The following is a 19,123-nucleotide window of genomic DNA, read 5'->3' as shown; positions in this document are numbered from 1 at the left end:
AAAAAGCCTTTCTGTTCCTTAAGGTGAAAGACAGTAGGCGAAGATGATGAGGGCAAATATAGAACCCCCCATCTTGGAGTGGAAGCTTCAATGGGGGTGCTCCCTTCGTCACCCCCAAATTCTTCCTGTTTGCTCCCAGTCCTCCAGAGACCCTGAATACGGAAAGAAAGAAGGGGGGTAGATCGCACAGGCATTGGCCCTATGTAAATACTGATGATGGGGGTGAGGGTGGGGGGAGAGCAGAAGGGGGGAGAAAAAACCCTCTCAGTGCTGCAGCTCTTTGGCTGGAGTAGGGTCCGGGTGAACAGATTTCCTTATCCGGGAATCGCCGCCGGAGCGGCTATTGGCTCGGGGGATCACGTGGCCCCCTAACTTAGTTCACTTGACAGTAAGTAGGTGGGCTTTCGGAAACAGGAAAACGAGTCAGGGATCGGAATAAATTTTAGTATATTTTGTGGGCAATTCCCAGAAATTAATGGCTATGAGTTCTTTTTTGATCAACTCCAACTATGTGGATCCCAAGTTCCCTCCCTGCGAGGAATATTCACAGAGCGATTACCTACCCAGCAACCACTCGTCTGGGTACTACGGCAGCGGCCAGAGGCGAGAGAGCAGCTTCCAGCACGAGGCGGGGTACGGGCGGCGGGCGGCTTGCACCGTGCAGACCTATGCGTCCTGTCAAGAGCCCGGCCACCCGCCGCCGACGGTGCTTTCCCCGAGGGCTCCAGTCCAGCCGCAGGCAGGGGCCCTTCTCCCTGAACCGGGCCAGCGCTGCGAGGCGGTCAGCCCCAGCCCCCCGCCACCGCCCTGTGGTCAAAACCCTCTTCACCCCAGCCCATCCCATTCCTCTTGCAAAGAGCCCGTAGTCTATCCCTGGATGCGGAAAGTTCACGTGAGCACCGGTAAGTGACTAAAATGCACTTTCCTTTCCACACCCCTTTCCCCCCCACCAACACTTCTTTAGCTTTATACTGAGGGGAACCTCCAAGTCATAAAGAGGGGGAGAAGAAGGGGGAAAGCCAATTGCCCCCGTTGTAAAATCGCCATTCCGGGAGATTTACTGTCGCCTATTTTCAGAGCCATATAATTACATCCCCCATAAATTTTTATGGCCTGCTTGGCCCCGAGCCTTTGAAGTCAGTTCCTCATCCTCTACGCGATTCTCACCAGCGACTTTTTCTCCCGCGAGGAGCAGCTTTAAGTGAAGTTTGATGTTGGGGGTGGGGGCTATGGGTGGGAGGAAGGGGGGGACCTAGTAATTTGTATTTAAGTAGTGGGTTGAGTCAACTCGGTGTATTTATTTTTCCCCTTCCTCTCCTCGCTTCCCGTCTCCTTGGTCCCGGGAACTAGGCAAAAGTTTCTCCCCAGTCAGGCGCCGCCTGGAATCTGGGAGCTGGGAAAGAGGAGGGGGGGAAATTTAGAGAAACTTCTAGACACCCCCTCCCCCGTCCCCGCCTTGGCCACACTCCTTCAACCAGGGGCATCTAGACTAGAAGAGAAGGGTACGGATTGGAGCCAAGTGAAGATACTTCCTCACTCTTCCCCACAAAACTTCGAGGTTCCGCCTCCCCTTCTTCCTATGGGAACACTCTTACTTCTCTTTTACGGATGTTTCCCTCCTCCCATTACTCCATGGTTGGGTGGGGTGGGAAGGATGGGAGATAGTGTGTGTTTGTGTGTTCAGAAGGGACTTTACCCCTCCCCTCAAGGATAATAAAACTTTCTTTTTCTTCCTTTTTCTTGTCTGTCCAGTAAATCCCAATTACAACGGAGGGGAGCCAAAGCGCTCCCGGACAGCTTACACCCGCCAGCAAGTCTTGGAGCTGGAGAAGGAGTTTCACTATAACCGCTACCTGACCCGGAGGCGGAGGGTGGAAATCGCTCACTCCCTGTGTCTCTCTGAGCGCCAGATAAAGATCTGGTTCCAGAACCGCCGGATGAAATGGAAAAAAGACCACAAATTACCCAACACGAAGATCCGATCAAGCACGTCGGGGTCCTCCGGAGGGGCCCAGAGTCGAGCCAATGCAACCCCCACCTCACTATAACGCTCCCGCTCAGGGAGGGGAGACTTTGGATTTATTGGGGTGGGAGTGGAGATCAGTGGGAGGGTGAGGGGGGAGGAGAAAAAGGGGGAGGGCAATGGTGCTTAAGACCAGGAAATTTTGTCTCTGCAGAAAATAATAATAATAATAATAAAGAAAAGGAGGGGAGGGGAATTTTATTTATAGCAAGAAACAGAAGAGGGGGCAGAAGTGGCCCCCAGAAGCACAGAGTTCGTGGCTCTTGTTTTCTTCCATTTTTTCTTTTTCTTTTCTTTCTTTTTTTTTTGAGAAAAAAAAAAGAGAGGTGGAGACGAAGGCTACAGATACTAGTTTTCAGATTTGGCGAAGATGGATCCATGTTTCATCTTTAATCACGCCAACCTCAGGCCCATTTGTCATGCTCAGTCTGCCGGAGAGAGGACGGACTCTCTGCCTGCCATTACCTCGACAACCAGCGCTCCCGCTAACAAATGAGGCTCTCTTTCTTGAAGACTGACTGGATTTTCGGTCCCCCCCCTTCCCCACCCCTCCCTATCCCAACCCAGGCATCCAACCTGAGCATATTCAGACAACCAGATAGAGCAGTTTTTTTGTTTTGTTTTGTTTTGCGATGGTTAAAGAAAAAAAAAATCTGACTCATTTAGAAGTGTGTCTCCCTCTCTCCACCTCCCTTCCTCCCCCCCCCCCCCCCCCCCCCCAGCCACTATTGCTCAGTATGATGTCTGGTAACTCTCCTTCCTACGTATTGCATAGGGATGTGTTCTGAGAGTGCTGAAGGGAGGGAGGAAAGAGAAAGTAGATGAGGGTAGGGGTGCCTGGCACCATTGTACCAAGAAAGAAAATTGAGGCTGAGGGGGGAAAAAGGAGACTAAGAGAATGTAAAGTACGTTTGCATCCCCTGCTAATGAAGACACTGGCAGGTTAATTACCTTGCTTGTGAATGCTAGGAACCTGTTTAGCATAGCAACGTTGCCCTAAGACACAAGGACCCTGGAACTCTGATTTCTCTCTTTCTGAGAGGCTCTTCCTGAGGCAGGGGCCTCAACTTACGAACAGTCAGTCCGTTTTCCGACCGAGAATGTGACCCAGCAACCAGAACTGTGTGCCCCGGTCTGTTTGGAAGGAGGTGCTCTGGGCCTTCGGACCGTTTGTTGTTGTTTTCCTCGACTTGCTTTTTTTTTTTTTTTAATTATGATGATGATTAAGACTATGAACATTTTATTTTATTTTGTGTGCGTCCTCTCCGTGTTCTCTTCCTGACATTCCAAATAATTCCTGTTGCAAAGACAATTTGCTCCTCTCAGGAGCAGAAAGATACCTCTCTGGCAGTCAGTGTGAAATATCCCATGACATGTTCATAGTGAAAATAGAAATAAATTTTGGTTCCCTTGTGACTAGTTCGACTGTGTTTTTGTTAAAGCTTTGATGTAAATCTAAGGATATAGGTGATGTTGATGTGACATGCTAGAAATAGTATGGTATATGTATTACTAGAATAGGTCAAAGATTTTTCAAGATGCCTGTTAAAAACAATCTTTCTAGTTCAGTTGAACCCAAATAATAGTAGCCAGTTTTGGTGGTTGTTTGGTGGTGGTGATCGGTGGGTGTGCACTCCTGTTTTGTTTGAGTTTTATTTCTTTGCCCATAAATTGGTCAGGAGGGTCAAATCATCTCCTTAATTGGTTTGAAAAAGGATTAATGGTACAGCGCAAGAAACCTAAATCCTGCTAAGACTTGGATACTGTGATTTATTTGTTCTAAGCACAGAGAATGCTGTTCTGTGGATTCCCAATAATCTTCACTTTAGAGACTAAAGTTTAGTTTCTAAGGTAGTGAGATAATTCCCCAGAAGCAGGCCTTCTTTCTTGCGACTTGGGAAAGTACTTCTCTGGTACTATTCTCCTCCGAGGTGTTTAACGCCTTAATGAGTCTAATTTTTTGCACAGATGTTTCTCGGTGTTTGCAGGTTTTTGGAGGATTTTTATATTACAAAGGAGCCGGTCGGTGCCATAGCTCAAACTCTGACAAGCAAATAGATAATCAAGAAGACGAATGGCCTCTTTTGTGAAGCTCCTCTCTTGTATTAATTTTCATTTTCTTTCTCATAGAAAGTATCGAAACAGAGATTGGGGGACCAAATAGCATTGGGGCTCTGAAGGTCCACTTGCCCCCAGAGTGTGTGTGTGTGTGTGTGTGTGTGTGTGTGTGTGTGTGTGTGTTTTAGGGGGGAGTTATGGAAAAGAACAGCAATTGATTTTCTGGCTTAATGTCCGAGTACACAGCCTTGATTTAGGAAGGGGGTTAATTCCTATAGTCAGGCTTTACTATGATCTCCCTTCCCTTGTTGTATCTAAAGTAGCCTACTGTTCCCAAAGAGGAAGTTAGCTCTTTTAAATAGCGTTGTTACTTCGTGACATCTTCCTTAGTCGAATAAAACGACACTAACTTCCTCCCCTTATGTGGTGTGTATGACAATGAATCTTCAGGAATACGCTGGATATGGGAGTCAGTGGGCAAGAGGGCCAAATAACATCAACCAGGCTCAAGAGATAGTGAGAGGGGTTCAGAGGCCCACATTTGGTGGCCTAGGGGACTAAGTGTTCGAACTGTCCCAGCTCTCACTGGCTAATGAAATGCTCCACTGAGACAAAAAGGAAACTTTTCTCCTTGCTAGCGATGAGAGGGGAAGGCTTTGTTTCGACTAGAAACGAAATGCTGTGTTTAGATGCTCGGAGATGCAGCCCTTAATGCTAAAAAAAAAAAAAAATAGTTCTTAAAAAGCATATGACCCCCAGGAATGCTCCTCTATAGAAGCGAATCAAAGCTGTCCCCTGAAAGGTATGAATAGGATCGTAGGGGAAAAAAGGATTTCTATGGGACCTAAAGTTCACAGCCATTCTGTGTAGACAAGAGCTAAGAAAAATGCGAGAATTATACAGAAAACCATTAATCACTTCTTTTCTTTAAATACGTATCCTCTCTCCTTTGTTATTATTCCACAGCAAATCTCCGCAGACCGTCTGTTGGGGGAAAAAAGTGTTAGCCGCCTCTCCAGGATCTGCGAGGGGGAAAAAATTTGGAACCATAAAGTTGAAAACTTTTTTCTCTCAGTTTGGAAGAAGGCGGTCAGCATGAATAGGATCCGTGGAGCCCAGGCGAGAAGAGAAGAGAGACCCAAAGGTAACAATGTGGTGTTTTGGGCTGGCGGCTTTCTGATGGTTTTATGAGCCCTTTTAAGAAACCAGTTGAAATAAGAATTTCTCTCCTGCTTCTGCTCCTCTTTCTTTTAAAAGTATCTGATATATATATATATATATATATAATGAATGTATGTATACATTCATTTTTTTTTTTTACAGTAACGGTTTTAGTAACAGTTTGGTTTTTTTATTTTTTTATTTTGACGGATACTTTGGGAGAGCAAAATTTGACAACTGGAGATTATTTGAACAGACTGAGGGCTGTGATGTCAAGACTCTTGAAAAATCAGAGAGAGAGAGAGAGAAAGTGATATGAGGTTGTTTCAGAAGTTTTCAGGTTTGGCTCATAAAATACACGTATGAATTTATATCATATATGTATATATACATTTCACACGGAGAAACATAAGTATGTGTATATACATACATACCTTTTAGAAATCTACCCAGAGCCATGCATATATATATATATATATATATATATATATTATATATATATATATATATATGATTTTTCCTCTATTTACCTTTTGAAAACAGAATCTTAACTGTTCTGCCATTGATTCCTTAATATGGATTTGAATCATACTGTTAATTTGCTGCTTTGTGCATGTGTCTGTTTTGGTATTTAAATAAATATGTGTTCATCTCTAGGGGGAAAAAAGAAACTTTAGTTCACAATAGAGGCTGTTATTTGACAGTTGAATATTCTTTCTTTCTTGAAAAAAAGGAAAAGAAAAAGCATTTATTAAGTTCTAAGAATACAAAAAAAAATAAATAAAGACAGTCCCTGTCCTCAAGAAGCTTACATTCCAATAGGATTCCCACCCTACCTTACTTCCCTTTCTTTCCTTCTCTTTTTAGTACTTTCTCCTCTTTTCCCCTTGAGATTCAGAATTATTTTGGGAGCTAAGACTCCCTGGAGAGGGAGAAATAAACAAGTTGGCTAGTCAAAATTTGGGGCAGCTTTATCAGTTTGTATGAGTAAAGGGGGAGAGAGAGAGGGGAAGAAAGGAGAGAGAGAGAGAGAGAGAGAGAGAGAGAGAGAGAGAGAGAGAGAGAGAGAGAGTTCATGGAGAGGCCACGTTTTCTAGGCGATTAGCTAAGTATTATAACCAGAGAATGACCTCGGAAGCCCCTTGACCTCTGAGACTGGACATTGTGCTGTGTAACATCTCCACTCCAGGACAGGGAGGAATAGAGGGAGATTCACTCCTCCAGATGGAGAGAGGAAGCTTCTGTGGGAGTATAGAACAGTTTTCCCTATCCTTGCTAGGTCCCATCTTCATTTCTACTATTTTTAAAATCCTCTGGCATTATCCTTTGGCTATTTTTCTTCACTGAGGAAAATGGTTAAGATTTTTAGCTGGAGGAGTAGAGACGGAGGAAGGGAGAAAGAGGAATCTGTTCATATTCCTTCACTATATCCTTTTGCTTTAGCATCTTTGCTCTGGAGGGTCTGTCTCCGGCCCTCTACGCATTCCCCCCCTCCCCATTTCTCTGTGCTTTGCATGAAAGAAGAGCTGGGAGGAAACACAAAGACAAAGGGAGGAGAGATGAGGAGAGGTGCAGGCAGGCCTCAGAGGACCAAGTGATAAGGAACACCTGGGTTCCTATGCTGATCACAATACTGCAGGTCTTTCTCACAACACATAACACAGTGTTAGTAATTCTTTTGTTCAGAAGCTATGCCCTTTCTTATCCATAAGATGTTGTTTTTTCTGCATCCTCTCTTTTCATAAACATCACCCTACACACAATTAATATCTCTCCATTCTTTGCTTTGGGAAGGAAGCTTTGAGGGAAAGATAGAAAGGGAGGCCTTCTCTTTGTGGCAAATTGTTCTAGGTAGGTCTTCAGCTCAGCTGAAGATTTTTCTAACAAAGAAGTCATACATCATCAGAAAATAACCAAGCCACAGAAATAAGAATATATCCCCTCAGAATGGTAACTCCTGAGTATGAATGTGCTTAGAAGACACCAGAAATAAACTGACTCCTTAGAGACAGAAACAAAGGCTAGTTTAGGAACAGAGACAATGATAGAGATTGGAAGCTCAAATGGACTGGGGACCATTTGTCTTAGCTGAGAGTATGATGGTAGAAATTTGATGGTAGATATTCCATGATTTGGGGAGTCTGCTGTAGATGCTTCTCTGCACCCACATGGGAAGAGAGTGTGACAGCAATCTTTATTTAGCAATCCCTCCCCAAAGGGGCTATTTTAGACCTCCTTGGAACTTCAGATCAGCAACCGGTGTTTGGAGGGTGGGGTGTATGTGGGACTCAAAGAACAGGCTCCCTGTGTAGACTCTAACTCCTCTGATCTAGGCCTCACTAGCAACAAATTACAGATATGATTAAAGACAAAATCTACAAAGAAGCTCACACAAGCAATGGAGGCATAGAGAGGGAGACCTGCAGTTATACAAAGTAATAAAAAAAATCACATGAGAGATGGAGAGAGGATTTAGGGTCGAAAAAACCCCTAAGGAGTCATGATTTGGAAGTCCAAAATCAGGAATAATAATAATAATAATAATAATAATAATAATGATAATAATAATAAAAAGAACCAATGTGGTTGCAGAGATTTGAAATTCGTGGGGATCTTAGAGTGACCAGGTTTCTTTTTTTTTCTTAGCCTGGCCTCCTCCCAGGTTGGGATTATGATAACCTCCCCCTCTCACCCTCACTCAGTTTCTTTCCCCAGTTGGAAAGGACGAGCTGCGCTGAAGTCTCAGGCTTGGGGCCATTCTTTCTCAGAACACTTCCCACTTCAGATCCAGTCAGGGATTTCAGCACCTTCTCGGGGTTCCTCCAGATTTCTTCTTCTTTTTTTAATCTCTTTACCTCCCTTCTTTCCCTAACCCAAATTCTTCTTCATTGCTAACACCTCCCCCACGCTAGCCCCTCTACGCCAACCTGGGCAATCCAGGGGAAAATAAACCGAGATTGCAGAAAGAAAGGTAATGGGGGTCGGGGTCAGGAAGCACTGTGGATTTGGGTTAAAAGCGGGAAAAACTGATCAGGCCCAGGGCAAAAGGTCTGGGTAATTCTCCCTGAAAAGCTTCGGTTTCGAGTAGGTCTGCCTGGAACACAGAGTTGGGAAGTTTCCCAGCGTGAGTTGAGCGCTGACGGATTTGTGATAGCCCATAAAACTGGCGCGTTCAGATGCGTAAATCAATCTCTCCTCTCAGCTATATAATCGTCCGTTTTATCGGCCGGGAGAAACCGCCCAGCTTGGAGCTGGGCCGGTTGTTTATTTTGATCGCCGCCTTTCCCATTCTTGGAACTGAGTGTGGGCTTTTTAACCAAGGCCGCCGGGAAGGCTTGTCTTTCCTTTTATTGAATATTTCTTCCCTGCTTTGCCGTCTCGCAGGATGTGCCAGATATCGACCAATATTGCTTTCCTTCTCCTCGAAATGCCATAGACGTTTTGGAATTCGATGGGGGTGCTTTTCTTTTAGGGGGCAAGGGTATGGATCAATTTGGAGGGTTGATTTCAAGAAACTTGGAAAGTGTTTTAGTAGGAGCCGGGGTGGCATTGACTTTACACACACATACATATATATTGTATATTGTTGTCAGTGGGTTCGAGTATGTTTGAGTAAGTAGATTGCCCTGATCCAATAGTTCAGATGTTTATAATTAGGACGGTAAAGTCTGTTCCCCATTTGCTATTCCTCTAGTTTGGTGTACTAATCGGACACCTTCACAAATTGATAGGTTTGATGAGGGAGATGGTTGATGGTTGAAAGAATACTGTTCTGGCTATCTGAGAAGCGTGACTGCAGCTTGTTGGAATTTTCGGTTTGGAGAGTAGTTGACATTAGAGTGTTGTTTGTTAAGTGTAACTTGCGTTTGTGAAAGTCGTCCCTTGCTTTGATTTTTGTCCAGGACCCCAGACAAAACAAAGACGAGGGAGACACCTTGTCCTTTCAAACGCCTCTCATCCGGGTTCGTGTTTTAAGATTTCCCCTTCTCTTCTGTAATGAAGTTGCGCTTAGGCAGTACTCAGAGTTAAAATCTGAAGATAAGAAAGGGAATGTTAGCCAAGTATGGTCTTTTTCTTCAGTGTCCCCAATTTTCTGTGTTTTTGTTTATGTTTTATTCTATGCTTTGTTGTTTGTTTCTATTCCTCGCACAGAGGATGAATTACCTGGGTAAAAGGGAAGACTTTTAATTGACTTTTTCTTGCTTACCTATTTTAAAGTTTTCGAGTTTGCTCTGTGTGTGTGTGTGTGTGTGTGTGTGTGCATATGTGTCCCTTGAAAGAATTTCTCCTTCTTTGACCTTTTTATTATTCCCTTCTTTCTCTTTTACATTTGAGCAGACTCTTTTGTGTTAGAAGGGCTCTGTGTCTCTCTCTGTGTCTCTGTCTCTGTCTCTGTCTCTCTGTGTCTCTGTCTTTCTTCCTTTCTATCCAACTCACACTTTGTCTTCCTCTAACACCTGAGAAATAGGGAAGGTGAGGGCTCTGGACTTCAAAGTCTCTTTCTTGTCCCTCACCCTCCCAAGAGTTTCAGATCTGCAGCTGTCCCGTGTTCTGGTGTCGGGGTGTCAGGAGGGGGCGGGGTGGGATAGAGACAGAAGTTCGATATAGGTAGAGAGATTGTGTGTCTGTGTCCTTTGTGCTGAGGTTCCTTTCCTGCTCTTTGTTTCTAGAGCGAGATAATGTCCAGTTATTTGGTTTAGATTCCTTTAGTAGTTATGAAAACATAAAATTTTCATGTTGGAAGAGTGTTGTGGAAATGCCTGTAGTTGCATTCCATCCTACATATACTGCGCTACACCCTTAGAAACTTCAATAAAGGAGGCTAAAAAAACCCAACAACCCCAAAAAACAAAAAAAGGCGAGGAGCCCCAGCCAGTCATGTATTAGTCTCTTTAAAATGTGGGACTTGAGAGATTTTTCCTCTTGAGATGATCCCTTTAGTCATGTTGTTTATGGAAGGGAGAATCACAAAATACAGAGAGATGGTAAAAGTATTAGGGAGACATTATTTCTAAAATATGTAAAATGGAAGTCTGAGAAACTCTTTTGCATTGCATCGGATTCCGGCCCCCACTCCTATCCAACTAAGCACCTATCCAGATTATTTTTTATACCTCTTCAGAGGCAGAATAGGGAAAGTAGGAGATATGGGTTCCGCTTTGATTGTTAGACATCTATCTATAGGTGAATTTAGAGAAGAGGAGAGAACTCAGCTAAGGTTCTATTGGTGGGGTTTTTTTTTTTTTCCGTCGGGAGGGTGGGGGAGACCTATTTTGGAGGAAAAAAAATCCTTCTCCTGAAAGGGGAAGGTCATAGTGGTCCTTTGAGCCTGAAATCGAAAGACCCCCTTCCCCCCTCCTGGTCACGTGATTCATTAAATAATTAATGCAGAGGTTGCAGAATAGATATGTATTCGTCAGGAAAATCGCAGACATGGTCTCCCTGTTTCTGACGTGCAATTCAACTGTCCTTTAAAAAACAAGCCTATATCCCGAGAAAAAAGAGAGAGAGGGAGAGAGAGAGAGAGAGAAAAAGAGAGGGAGACAGCAATAAAAGAGCCCCGAGAGCCGGAGCCACAACGTGGGCTGGGTTATTGTAAGTAGAAGGGATTTCTCACTACCTACCGTGTCTTATATGTCCATGTAAATTTATTGTTTGTTATTAATGTTATTGTCGTAAAATGTGACAAATAGCCATCTTCATTTCCTGCCATTTCTCTTCACATGGTGCTATGTGTATTTATACGCATTGAGGCATCGCATAGATATTTTAGGAATATTTCTCTCTCTCTCTCTCTCTCTCTCTCTCTCTCTCTCTCTCTCTCTCTCTCTCTCTCTCTCTCTCTCCCCAATCTTTTCTTGATTTATTGCAATATGGGTGTCAGCTCTCTACCGGTATGCCCTGCCATTGTGTGTATGCGCGTCTGTGTGTGTTTGTGATCGAGTTGTGGTGTTTATGGCCGTGTCTCCGATAAATCATTTCTCACAGAAAATGATGTGGAAGCGGTGCTGTTTCAGCGGGAGGGAGGGAGAGAGAGAGAAAAAGAAAGAGAGAGAGAGAGAGAGAGAGAGAGAGGTTGAGGTTTTTTCTGAGTCGCTTCCACCCTGTCTGCCCTGCTTCCCAGAGTTGATTATTTCAGAAAATTTACAGTAATATATATCAACAGTTAATATGAAAGCTCTATAGCTGGAGGTCTTAAATTACAGCATTTGTGATTCTCAATTAAGGCAAAATTTGTATAAGTTTGGTAAACTAGGAATTCCTCATTGGCATATAAACCCAGTAAAAGACCACGACCTAATATAAAAATTACATCTTCAAGTCCGATATTACCAGCATCCCTTCACTAGACTCAGCCCCATTTTTCATTGTTTTTCCAATAGAAGTATGGTTTCTAGGACCAGAGAGTATCTGCACCCAGCTCTCCTGGAAAAAGGAGCTATTGGGCAAAAGGGACTTAGGGGCTGAGGAAAAGAGATTATTTTATGCAGATTATTTTTGAGAATTAATTTAGCCAAAGTAGAAGTTTTATATAGCTGTTTTTGTGGGATCCCAAAAAGGAAACCAAGTTGTGGTTATTGTGTGATTGTGTGTTTATGAATAAGTGTTGGAGAGAGTCTGCTTAGTAGAGGGAAAGACAATAGAAGTGGAGAGAGAAGTGTCCTGAGAGGAGTCGTGTCCAGCAGGAGGTTGATGCCCTAGGCTCCCCCTACCTCCTTGGTAACAAAACAAGGAAATGAATTCACAGCCCATCAGCCTTCCTCCAACCTCCTGAAACAAAGGAAGTTCCTTTAATAGTTAGTTTGCTGCTGGACCCTGATTAGCAGGCGCTGAATGGTGAAGTAGGATTTGGGGACAGTTTTCAAAGTTTCTCCTAGAATGAGTGAAGGTGTCTTTGAACAGGGGGAAAGAGAGAGAAAGAGAGAGAGAGAGAGAGAGAGAGAGAGAGAGAGAGAGAGAGAGAGAGAGAGAGAGAGAGAGAAAGCATTTGAAAATGTTCATGTTGGGACGGATGAATGGAATCCTCTTCACGTTTAAGAAAGGCTGAGCTCATTGCCCTTCCTCCCCTTAGCACAGTGGGGTTCAGCCTTTGTCAGGTGGGAAGTCTGAGAGGGTAGGGAGTTGACCACTTTCACTCAATGATCCAAGCCTGTTGGTATTCCTACAAAGAAGAGTAGAGCTGCCAGGGAGAAAAACAAGGGATCCTGTTCATCTTGGCCACTACTTTGAGTTTCAGAAAGTTGGACTAAGTTAGAACTGGAGGTTTAAATCATTCTGACACGTCCCTATTTCTAAAGGTCCCCAACTTTTAACTTCCCCCTTCACCACTCCCACTTCCTCTAGCCTTTCCCATTTGCCTCCTCTGTCTCCTCACTCCTCTCTGGCCTTTCACCAACCAACTTTACCACCACTATTAGTGGGATATTTAACTCTGTCTGCCAGCATAAACCTTTATATAGTAAAAATCAGAACAACTGAGCAACTAACCTTTAATTATTCATGGCTTAAACTGGACTGAGAGTAGCTCCTGGCAGCATCCTTCCTACCCTTATCCTTCTTTGTCATATCCCATGTTCCTTTCCACATTCACCTCCAAATTGATGTTGACCATTTTATTTTTAGGGGGAGATTCAGAGGATGAAAAATTGGCCTAGGGAGGCAACATTCCTGTCAATCTGAATTTGGTAGTCTTGTAGGGTGGTAGAGTGGGTGAGAAGAAGAGGGCTGGGACCCAGGAAGTGGGGGTGAAGTTGGTAACTTGAGTACTCCCCGGCTCAAGATCATTGATTTCAATGTGGGGTTGGAGTGTCTATTTCCACGTTGATCTTTTAGGAATTGATAACAGAGGAAACGATGGAATCCTCTGCTGGGGAAGGTCATAAAAGCCAGAGAAGCCAGAGTGTGGAGGAAAAAAAACTCCTCCACCTTTTTCCCCCCTTACTTTTTTCTTCCTTACAGAAAGCCTGACCTCGGTATCTTTGGGATTTGTGGAAAGAGTGTGTGTGTGTGTGTGTGTGTGTTTGTGTGAAAGAGAGAGAGAGACAGAGAGAGATAGCGAAAGAGAGAGACAGCGAAAGAGAGAGAGACAGAGAGAGAGAGAGACAGAGAGAGAGAAAGAGAGAGAGAGAGAGAGAGAGAGAGAAGAGAGAGAGAGAGAGAGAGAGAGAGAGAGAGAGAGAAAGAGAGAGAGAGAGAGAGAGGGAGAGAGAGATCGAGCATACATGCATGCACATACAGGCACCAGTAAGTACGTACACACTATGTTGATAGAATACAGCACTCTCCTTTCTGCATTCTCTTCTTATCCGGACTCTCTAAAGAGTTTGGGGAAAATGTGGGAGGTTACCTCCAATTTAGGGCACTCTATTACGCAGATCAATGGCCAAAGTCAGGCTTGAGATCTCTGAAAAGAAGCATAGATTGTGTTCTTTTGAGAGGAGAAGGGAGAGGAAAGAAAAAGAAAAAGAACTGTATAACATTGTTTCAATGATTTAATTCAATTGATTTCAGATGGATAAAAAATAGAATTAGACTGTGAGACAGTTTTGTGTGGGGAACTCCAAAAGTAGGATCCAGGCAATTCTGAAGGCACCTGTAGCAGAAAGCCTCTTCTTGAGTCCTTCTCCCATCCACTCCCTTTCCAGACAATCTCCTCTGAACCACATCAAGCCCCATAACATAAGGGTGTATTCTATTCCTCAATTTTCCCTTGGTACTCTTTCAACCCATCTCTGGCCTTTGTTATTCTCCCTCAAACCTGGGTAAGATATGGCTCCTACACCTCTTCCTTAACCTAAAATAAAGGCATACAATTCCACAAGACACAATGACCATGAAAGCCATGCCATTCTTTTCACCATGATCTCTTCATCTCACTGAATGGCTTGAATCTCATTTATGTTTTGGTTTAGAGGTGTAACAACCAATACAAGCACTCAGCTCTAAGTTGCTTTCACAAAATAGTGCAACTAAAAGCCTCTCTCCTTCTTTTCCCTTGATTCGTTGAGGTGAGTTAAAGATGAACCATATCTGCCCCTGACAAAGTTTCCCCCATGTCTTCTAAGTTGTCCGGGACAAAGACTTGGGTCTACTGGGAACAATTCAGGAAAAAACAACTGGTACATTCCACCATGAATTTACTTCAGTTCTCTTCTCTTAAATAAAATCTATTTTTATCTTAGGATTATTTAGAAAGTCTGGGAGATTTTTAAATAAGGAAGAATTTTTATATGGGGAAGAAAGAGGGAGAAAAATCTAATTTTCCCTACAGAAAAAATTGTAGGACTAAGCCTAAGGTGAGGAAAAGGAGAAGGGACAAAGAGAGGACAGAGGAGAATGTAAATTACAGAGTAACACACAAATACATATTTCAGAGCCCACTCCCAAGTGCATATAAAAATAACTTTCTCTCCTTTCAAGAACATATATGCTAAGACAGTTCTGGAATTCAGACACACACTCTCTCTCTCTCTCTTCTCTCTCTCTCTCTCTCTCTCTCACACACACACACACACACACACACACACACGCACACACGCGCACACACACACACAGAAACACAGAGTCAAAAAGAGACATAAAGACAGAGGGAAATAGAAAGAGCAATCTAAATCCCTTAGGTTTTCTTTAGTGCATCATGGGAAAAATATAGAGGAGGTTGTTAGATTTTGGAAGTGTTCAACATAAGTAATATTTCCTTTTCCTTTTCCCTGCCTTCCATTTAGGCAGTTGTTGAAAGGAGGAGACATTTCAAAATCAAAAATCATAAATCAATTATGGAACTAGGAACTGGAAAAAGGGGTGACAAATGGATTCAGAACACAGGCTGGGGGCAAAAATTGAAGTGTCAGAGAATAATGTGAACTGATTCAGGACACATCTTACAATATTAAAAATCATAACAATAACACTAATAAAGGTTTTGATAAAAACAGAACTAGTATCCTAACTCTTAATTCTACTTTACAGCTTTCTTTGTGAAAAGTCTTATGACTCCAAAATAAAGGGGGAGGGGAGAGGAAATCTCTATCTTCTCACTTTTATGTTTCTAAAAAGCCAAACCCACCTTCTCATTTTGGACCAGAAGAGCAGGGGTATATCCATAACAAAATCTTCCCTTTCAATTCCAGTATGTATTACACTATTTTATTCTCTTCCCTCAAACTATACAGGATGAAGTAACTGAGGTGCTGAACTCCATCCTTCCTTCCTTTTTATTCTAATTTTCCTAGACTAAAATTAATCTCTCTCTCATTTCTTTTTCTCCCTCTACTCTTTTCTCTTCTCTCTCTCTTTGCTCTTCTTTCCCTATTCTCTCTCTCCCTCCCCCCTCTCTGTCTCTCTGTTTTCTGTCAATCTGTCTTTTTCTTTATCTTTTTGTACTTTGTTTCTGCTCTCTTTCTCCCTATCTTTCTGTATATGTCTTTCCACGCCTTCCTATATGTCTCCCTTACACTCCAACCTCCTTTTCCTTCCTTTGGTATACCGAGAGAAAGAGACAGACAGATAGACAGACAGAGACTTAGACATTTAGAACACCCCATCTCAATTCCAGAAAAGTAAAAAGAAAAAATCGAAACTTTCTTTACTCTTATACATCCCGCCATCACACACACACACACACACACACACACACACACACACACACACACACCGCTTGACTTTTTTTCAGCTTTTCCCGCCCCCTTTCCCTCCATGTGGACTGGACGGACATATGGAACCTATTCGGCCTGGTGACATTGAAGAGGGGCCAGCCTGGGCCTGCCCTCAACTATGGCGCCCCGTTTGGTTCCCCTCTCCTTTCCGTGCCCCTTGTCAGTCACCATTATCCTTTTCTTGCGACATTTAGGTCTTTATAAAGAGCAGCGGTTCCTTCTCCGTGCCATGCTGGGCCAGGAGCGCATGAGTCTCGGAGACCGGAGCTCCTTCAGTAGCGCTCTCCAACCTGCGCAGCCAAAGTTAGGGGAGCTTGCTGTGGACAAAGAGGAACCGGGGAGAAAAGAGGGCAGGCGGGATCCTTTCTTTCATCTATTATTTTTTTCCTTTAAGATTTTTGCCTAAATCGGTGTGTCTCATTCCAAGTTTCTCCGAAAAACCAAACAAAGCAAGGGAGAGGGTTGGGGGTGGGGTAGGGGGTGAAATTGCATCCGGGACTCTTTCTCCCAACTCCGCTGGAAGTATCTGAGTTGATTTGGTTTTAATGATGATGATGATGGTGGCGGCAACGATCCTGAAGGGTTGGGGCCCCGCAGTCGCTGCCACCGCCCCTCAAGTCCTCGCCTCCTCCGCGATACTCCTTCTCCTTTGGAGGCCCTAGTGAGAAGTCACCCAGGTAAGTGACTGCAGTGCCTGAAGTTATAAGAACCTAGTCTCGGAATTCGTCCCTGACTCAGCGTATCACTCGGGGCTGGGAGTTCTAAGAGCCTATCTCTCAGTGCCCATGGGAAACTCACCCATGAATCAGCCACTGGGCCTTTTGTCTGTAAACAGTAACTAACCTGCAGGACAGCGAACTCTGGGAGTTAGAGACCCGGGCAATCGAGTATCTGTGTGCGTGTGTGCATTTGTGTCCCGGGAAAGCTGGGGTCGGGGGTCGCGTTCTGGCTCTTTGGTTTTTCCCACGAATTTAACAGATCTCCGGGAACAAACCTCTGGGTTTTGTTCCGAAGGCGTTAGTTGAGGCTTTTCGCACCTCTCTGGCTAACAGAAAACGAAACTACAATCCCAGCCGCCGAGCCTGGGTGTTAAGACAAGAAGGTAGGGGATCGGTTGATTTATGGCTCTGCCGAAACTGTGTTTACTCGCTTCCTTCTTTGGGAAGCCAAAACCAAACAACGCAGGCAAAAAAGAAAAAAGAAAGAAAGAAAAGAAAAGAAAGAGAAAGAAAAAGAAAGAAAGAAAAGAAAAAGAAAAAGAAAGGGAAAAAGACTCCTTTCTTCCCAAAGTGGGCGGCGGAGAGGCCCCCCTCTATTGATTTCGGACTTATTTTTACCAGATGTGGAGATATTGTGGCAACTCCTCTCTTTCCAAAGATGAATGGATGGTAGTAATAGTAATCTCTGTGTATGTATGTATCTAGGGAAAAAAAGAGAATTTGTCACTCTTCCCCTAATCGATTGGAAATTTATTGTTGGACATTGGTTCCAGGTTTCCTTGCAGGTTTTTTCCCTGTGGATATGTTTTTTCGCTTGCAGCATAGTTACTATCCTGTTTTAGACAACCACAATATGTTACAAAATAACACACACTTATGTAGATACAACTATCTATATAGCTATTTCCCCCTTTTCTTCCCCTGATACGTGCTGAAAATACCTGGTCCTAGTTAGAATACAGAGTTGGGATCTTAACTCTTATCTTTCTGTTCCCCTTCTCTCTGTCTCACTCTACTGATTCTGATCTTCACTTTGAATCTTTAACCCTGGCGTGGGCGTCGGAGCTGAAGGATTTGGAAGATCTTTTGACTAGAAGGGAAAATCATGAAGGAGGTTGATAGGAGAAAAAAGAATATAGCTGATGGGTTTGAAGATGTGTTCTTTCTCTGTGTGTATTTTTCCAAGAGGTTAACTCGCCATGTCCCTTCTTCCTGTGAGGGAGTGAGAGGGAGAAGAAAGAAAAAGAGAGGGAGTGGGACAGGGAGAAGGAAAAAAGACAGAAAGAGGAGAGAGACACACAGAGAGAGATATAGACAGCTGCAGAGACAATGATAGAAAGAGATGAAGATAGAGACAGAAAGTTTTGCCCCTCCAGTTGCCCTTCTCCTCAGGCGAAGTAGTAGCTGTTGGTCCCGGCCTAGACACCCAGCTTTGGTTAGAAATTGCTTTGCATTAAATTTTCTCAGCCGCAGAATTATCTTTCCTCGCCTCCAGCTAAACTTGCATTTTTTTTTTTTTTTACCAGAATGTGCACCAATGAAATCCGAGAGGAAGCCACCCGGCCCTAAGTGGCCGTAATTTAATTGATTTTATCATAAATCATCAACTTGATGAAGAACCCGAGGTTTCATTGAAGTAAATTGATATTAATGGGCGTTTCTAGAAATTCAAACTCCCAGCATTGTTGAGGGATCTTGGGCTGGGTAGGCGAATCGCATATTTCCCAAGAAGCTTCGGGAACCGGTCTCAAGCCAATACATTAGTTTGGCAGAGACCAAACCCCCGAAGAGGGGGGAAAAGGGCAGGAAAGCAGGGGGAGAGGTATGTCCACTTTCAGCTTGCTTTCCAGTGATGTTAGTGGAAATGAGGAACAGACAGTGGAGAGTTTCTGAGAGACATTTCAGCCCAGGCTAGAGTGAAAGAAGAAGGGAGCAATGAGGAAGAAAACAGGGAGATGGATTCTAAATCAGCTTGAAGATTGCTTGTTTTGGGCAGGAAGGGGGTTAATATGACGGGTTACAGGAGAAAGTGGTGGTTTAGGGGGAGGAGATTGGAAGGGGGAGAGAAAAAAAGGTCTTGGATAGACACAATAGGAGCATTGATTTCCTGTTAAAAATTGCCAGTTCGGAGGTTTTCTCCTCCAATTAAAAATTAATTATTTACAGAGTGAGGATGCTACTGCACCGAATGGTGCTTTTGATATGGTGATGAGCTTGGGAAATCGGTACCCTTTGCAGTAGAGCAATAAGACTAAAGCCCACCCAAAGCTTGTATGTGTTTGTAATTAGGTAGTTGTGTGGCACAGACGTTTTCCAGGAACTCTTGATGGGATATATTCTATAACTAATCAAAATATTCTCAATTCCTTTTTATTAAATAGATTTGGTTCTATTATTCTTTATTAACTACTATTTGCACCTACACAAATATTGTAGATTTATGCAACATTCCCTTATTTTATATATACATATACATATAACATATAACTACACTATAAATATTATTT

The 19,123-nt window shown here is 43.5% G+C and overlaps 2 protein-coding genes across 3 annotated transcripts in view; both read left to right on the top strand.

Moving 5' to 3' along the window:
• The first annotated feature begins 275 nt into the window (after positions 1 to 275).
• HOXB4 (homeobox B4) lies at positions 276 to 3,439 on the top strand. Its single transcript, XM_051994735.1, has 2 exons — positions 276 to 902; positions 1,753 to 3,439. The coding sequence occupies exons 1-2, from the start codon at positions 476 to 478 to the stop codon at positions 2,046 to 2,048; spliced, it is 723 nt and encodes a 240-aa protein (XP_051850695.1). The 5' UTR covers positions 276 to 475; the 3' UTR covers positions 2,049 to 3,439.
• An 806-nt stretch (positions 3,440 to 4,245) lies between these two features.
• HOXB3 (homeobox B3) overlaps positions 4,246 to 19,123 on the top strand; it is a 28,959-nt gene continuing 14,081 nt past the window's right edge. Inside the window, exon 1 of one of the 2 annotated variants that reach the window (XR_007953294.1) lies at positions 4,246 to 5,225. The gene's annotated coding sequence lies outside the window, so the exon portion shown is untranslated. The remainder of the gene's footprint in view (positions 5,226 to 19,123) is intronic. The other variant, XM_051994738.1, reaches the window with a different exon arrangement.

The sequence above is a fragment of the Antechinus flavipes genome, chromosome 4 (genome assembly GCF_016432865.1).
Source record: "Antechinus flavipes isolate AdamAnt ecotype Samford, QLD, Australia chromosome 4, AdamAnt_v2, whole genome shotgun sequence".
Lineage (NCBI taxonomy): Eukaryota > Metazoa > Chordata > Mammalia > Dasyuromorphia > Dasyuridae > Antechinus > Antechinus flavipes.
Note: the sequence above shows the minus strand (reverse complement) of the source record. Positions and strands in the feature narration are given on the sequence as shown.

What these genes read in the sequence shown, in the direction of transcription:
- HOXB4 (XM_051994735.1), top strand. Translation starts at nt 476, where the DNA reads ATGGCTATGAGTTCTTTTTTGATCAACTCCAACTATGTGGATCCCAAG. An exon ending in GAAAGTTCACGTGAGCACCG is followed by an intron (nt 903 to 1,752) that starts GTAAGTGACTAA and finishes TTGTCTGTCCAG; the next exon opens with TAAATCCCAATTACAACGGA.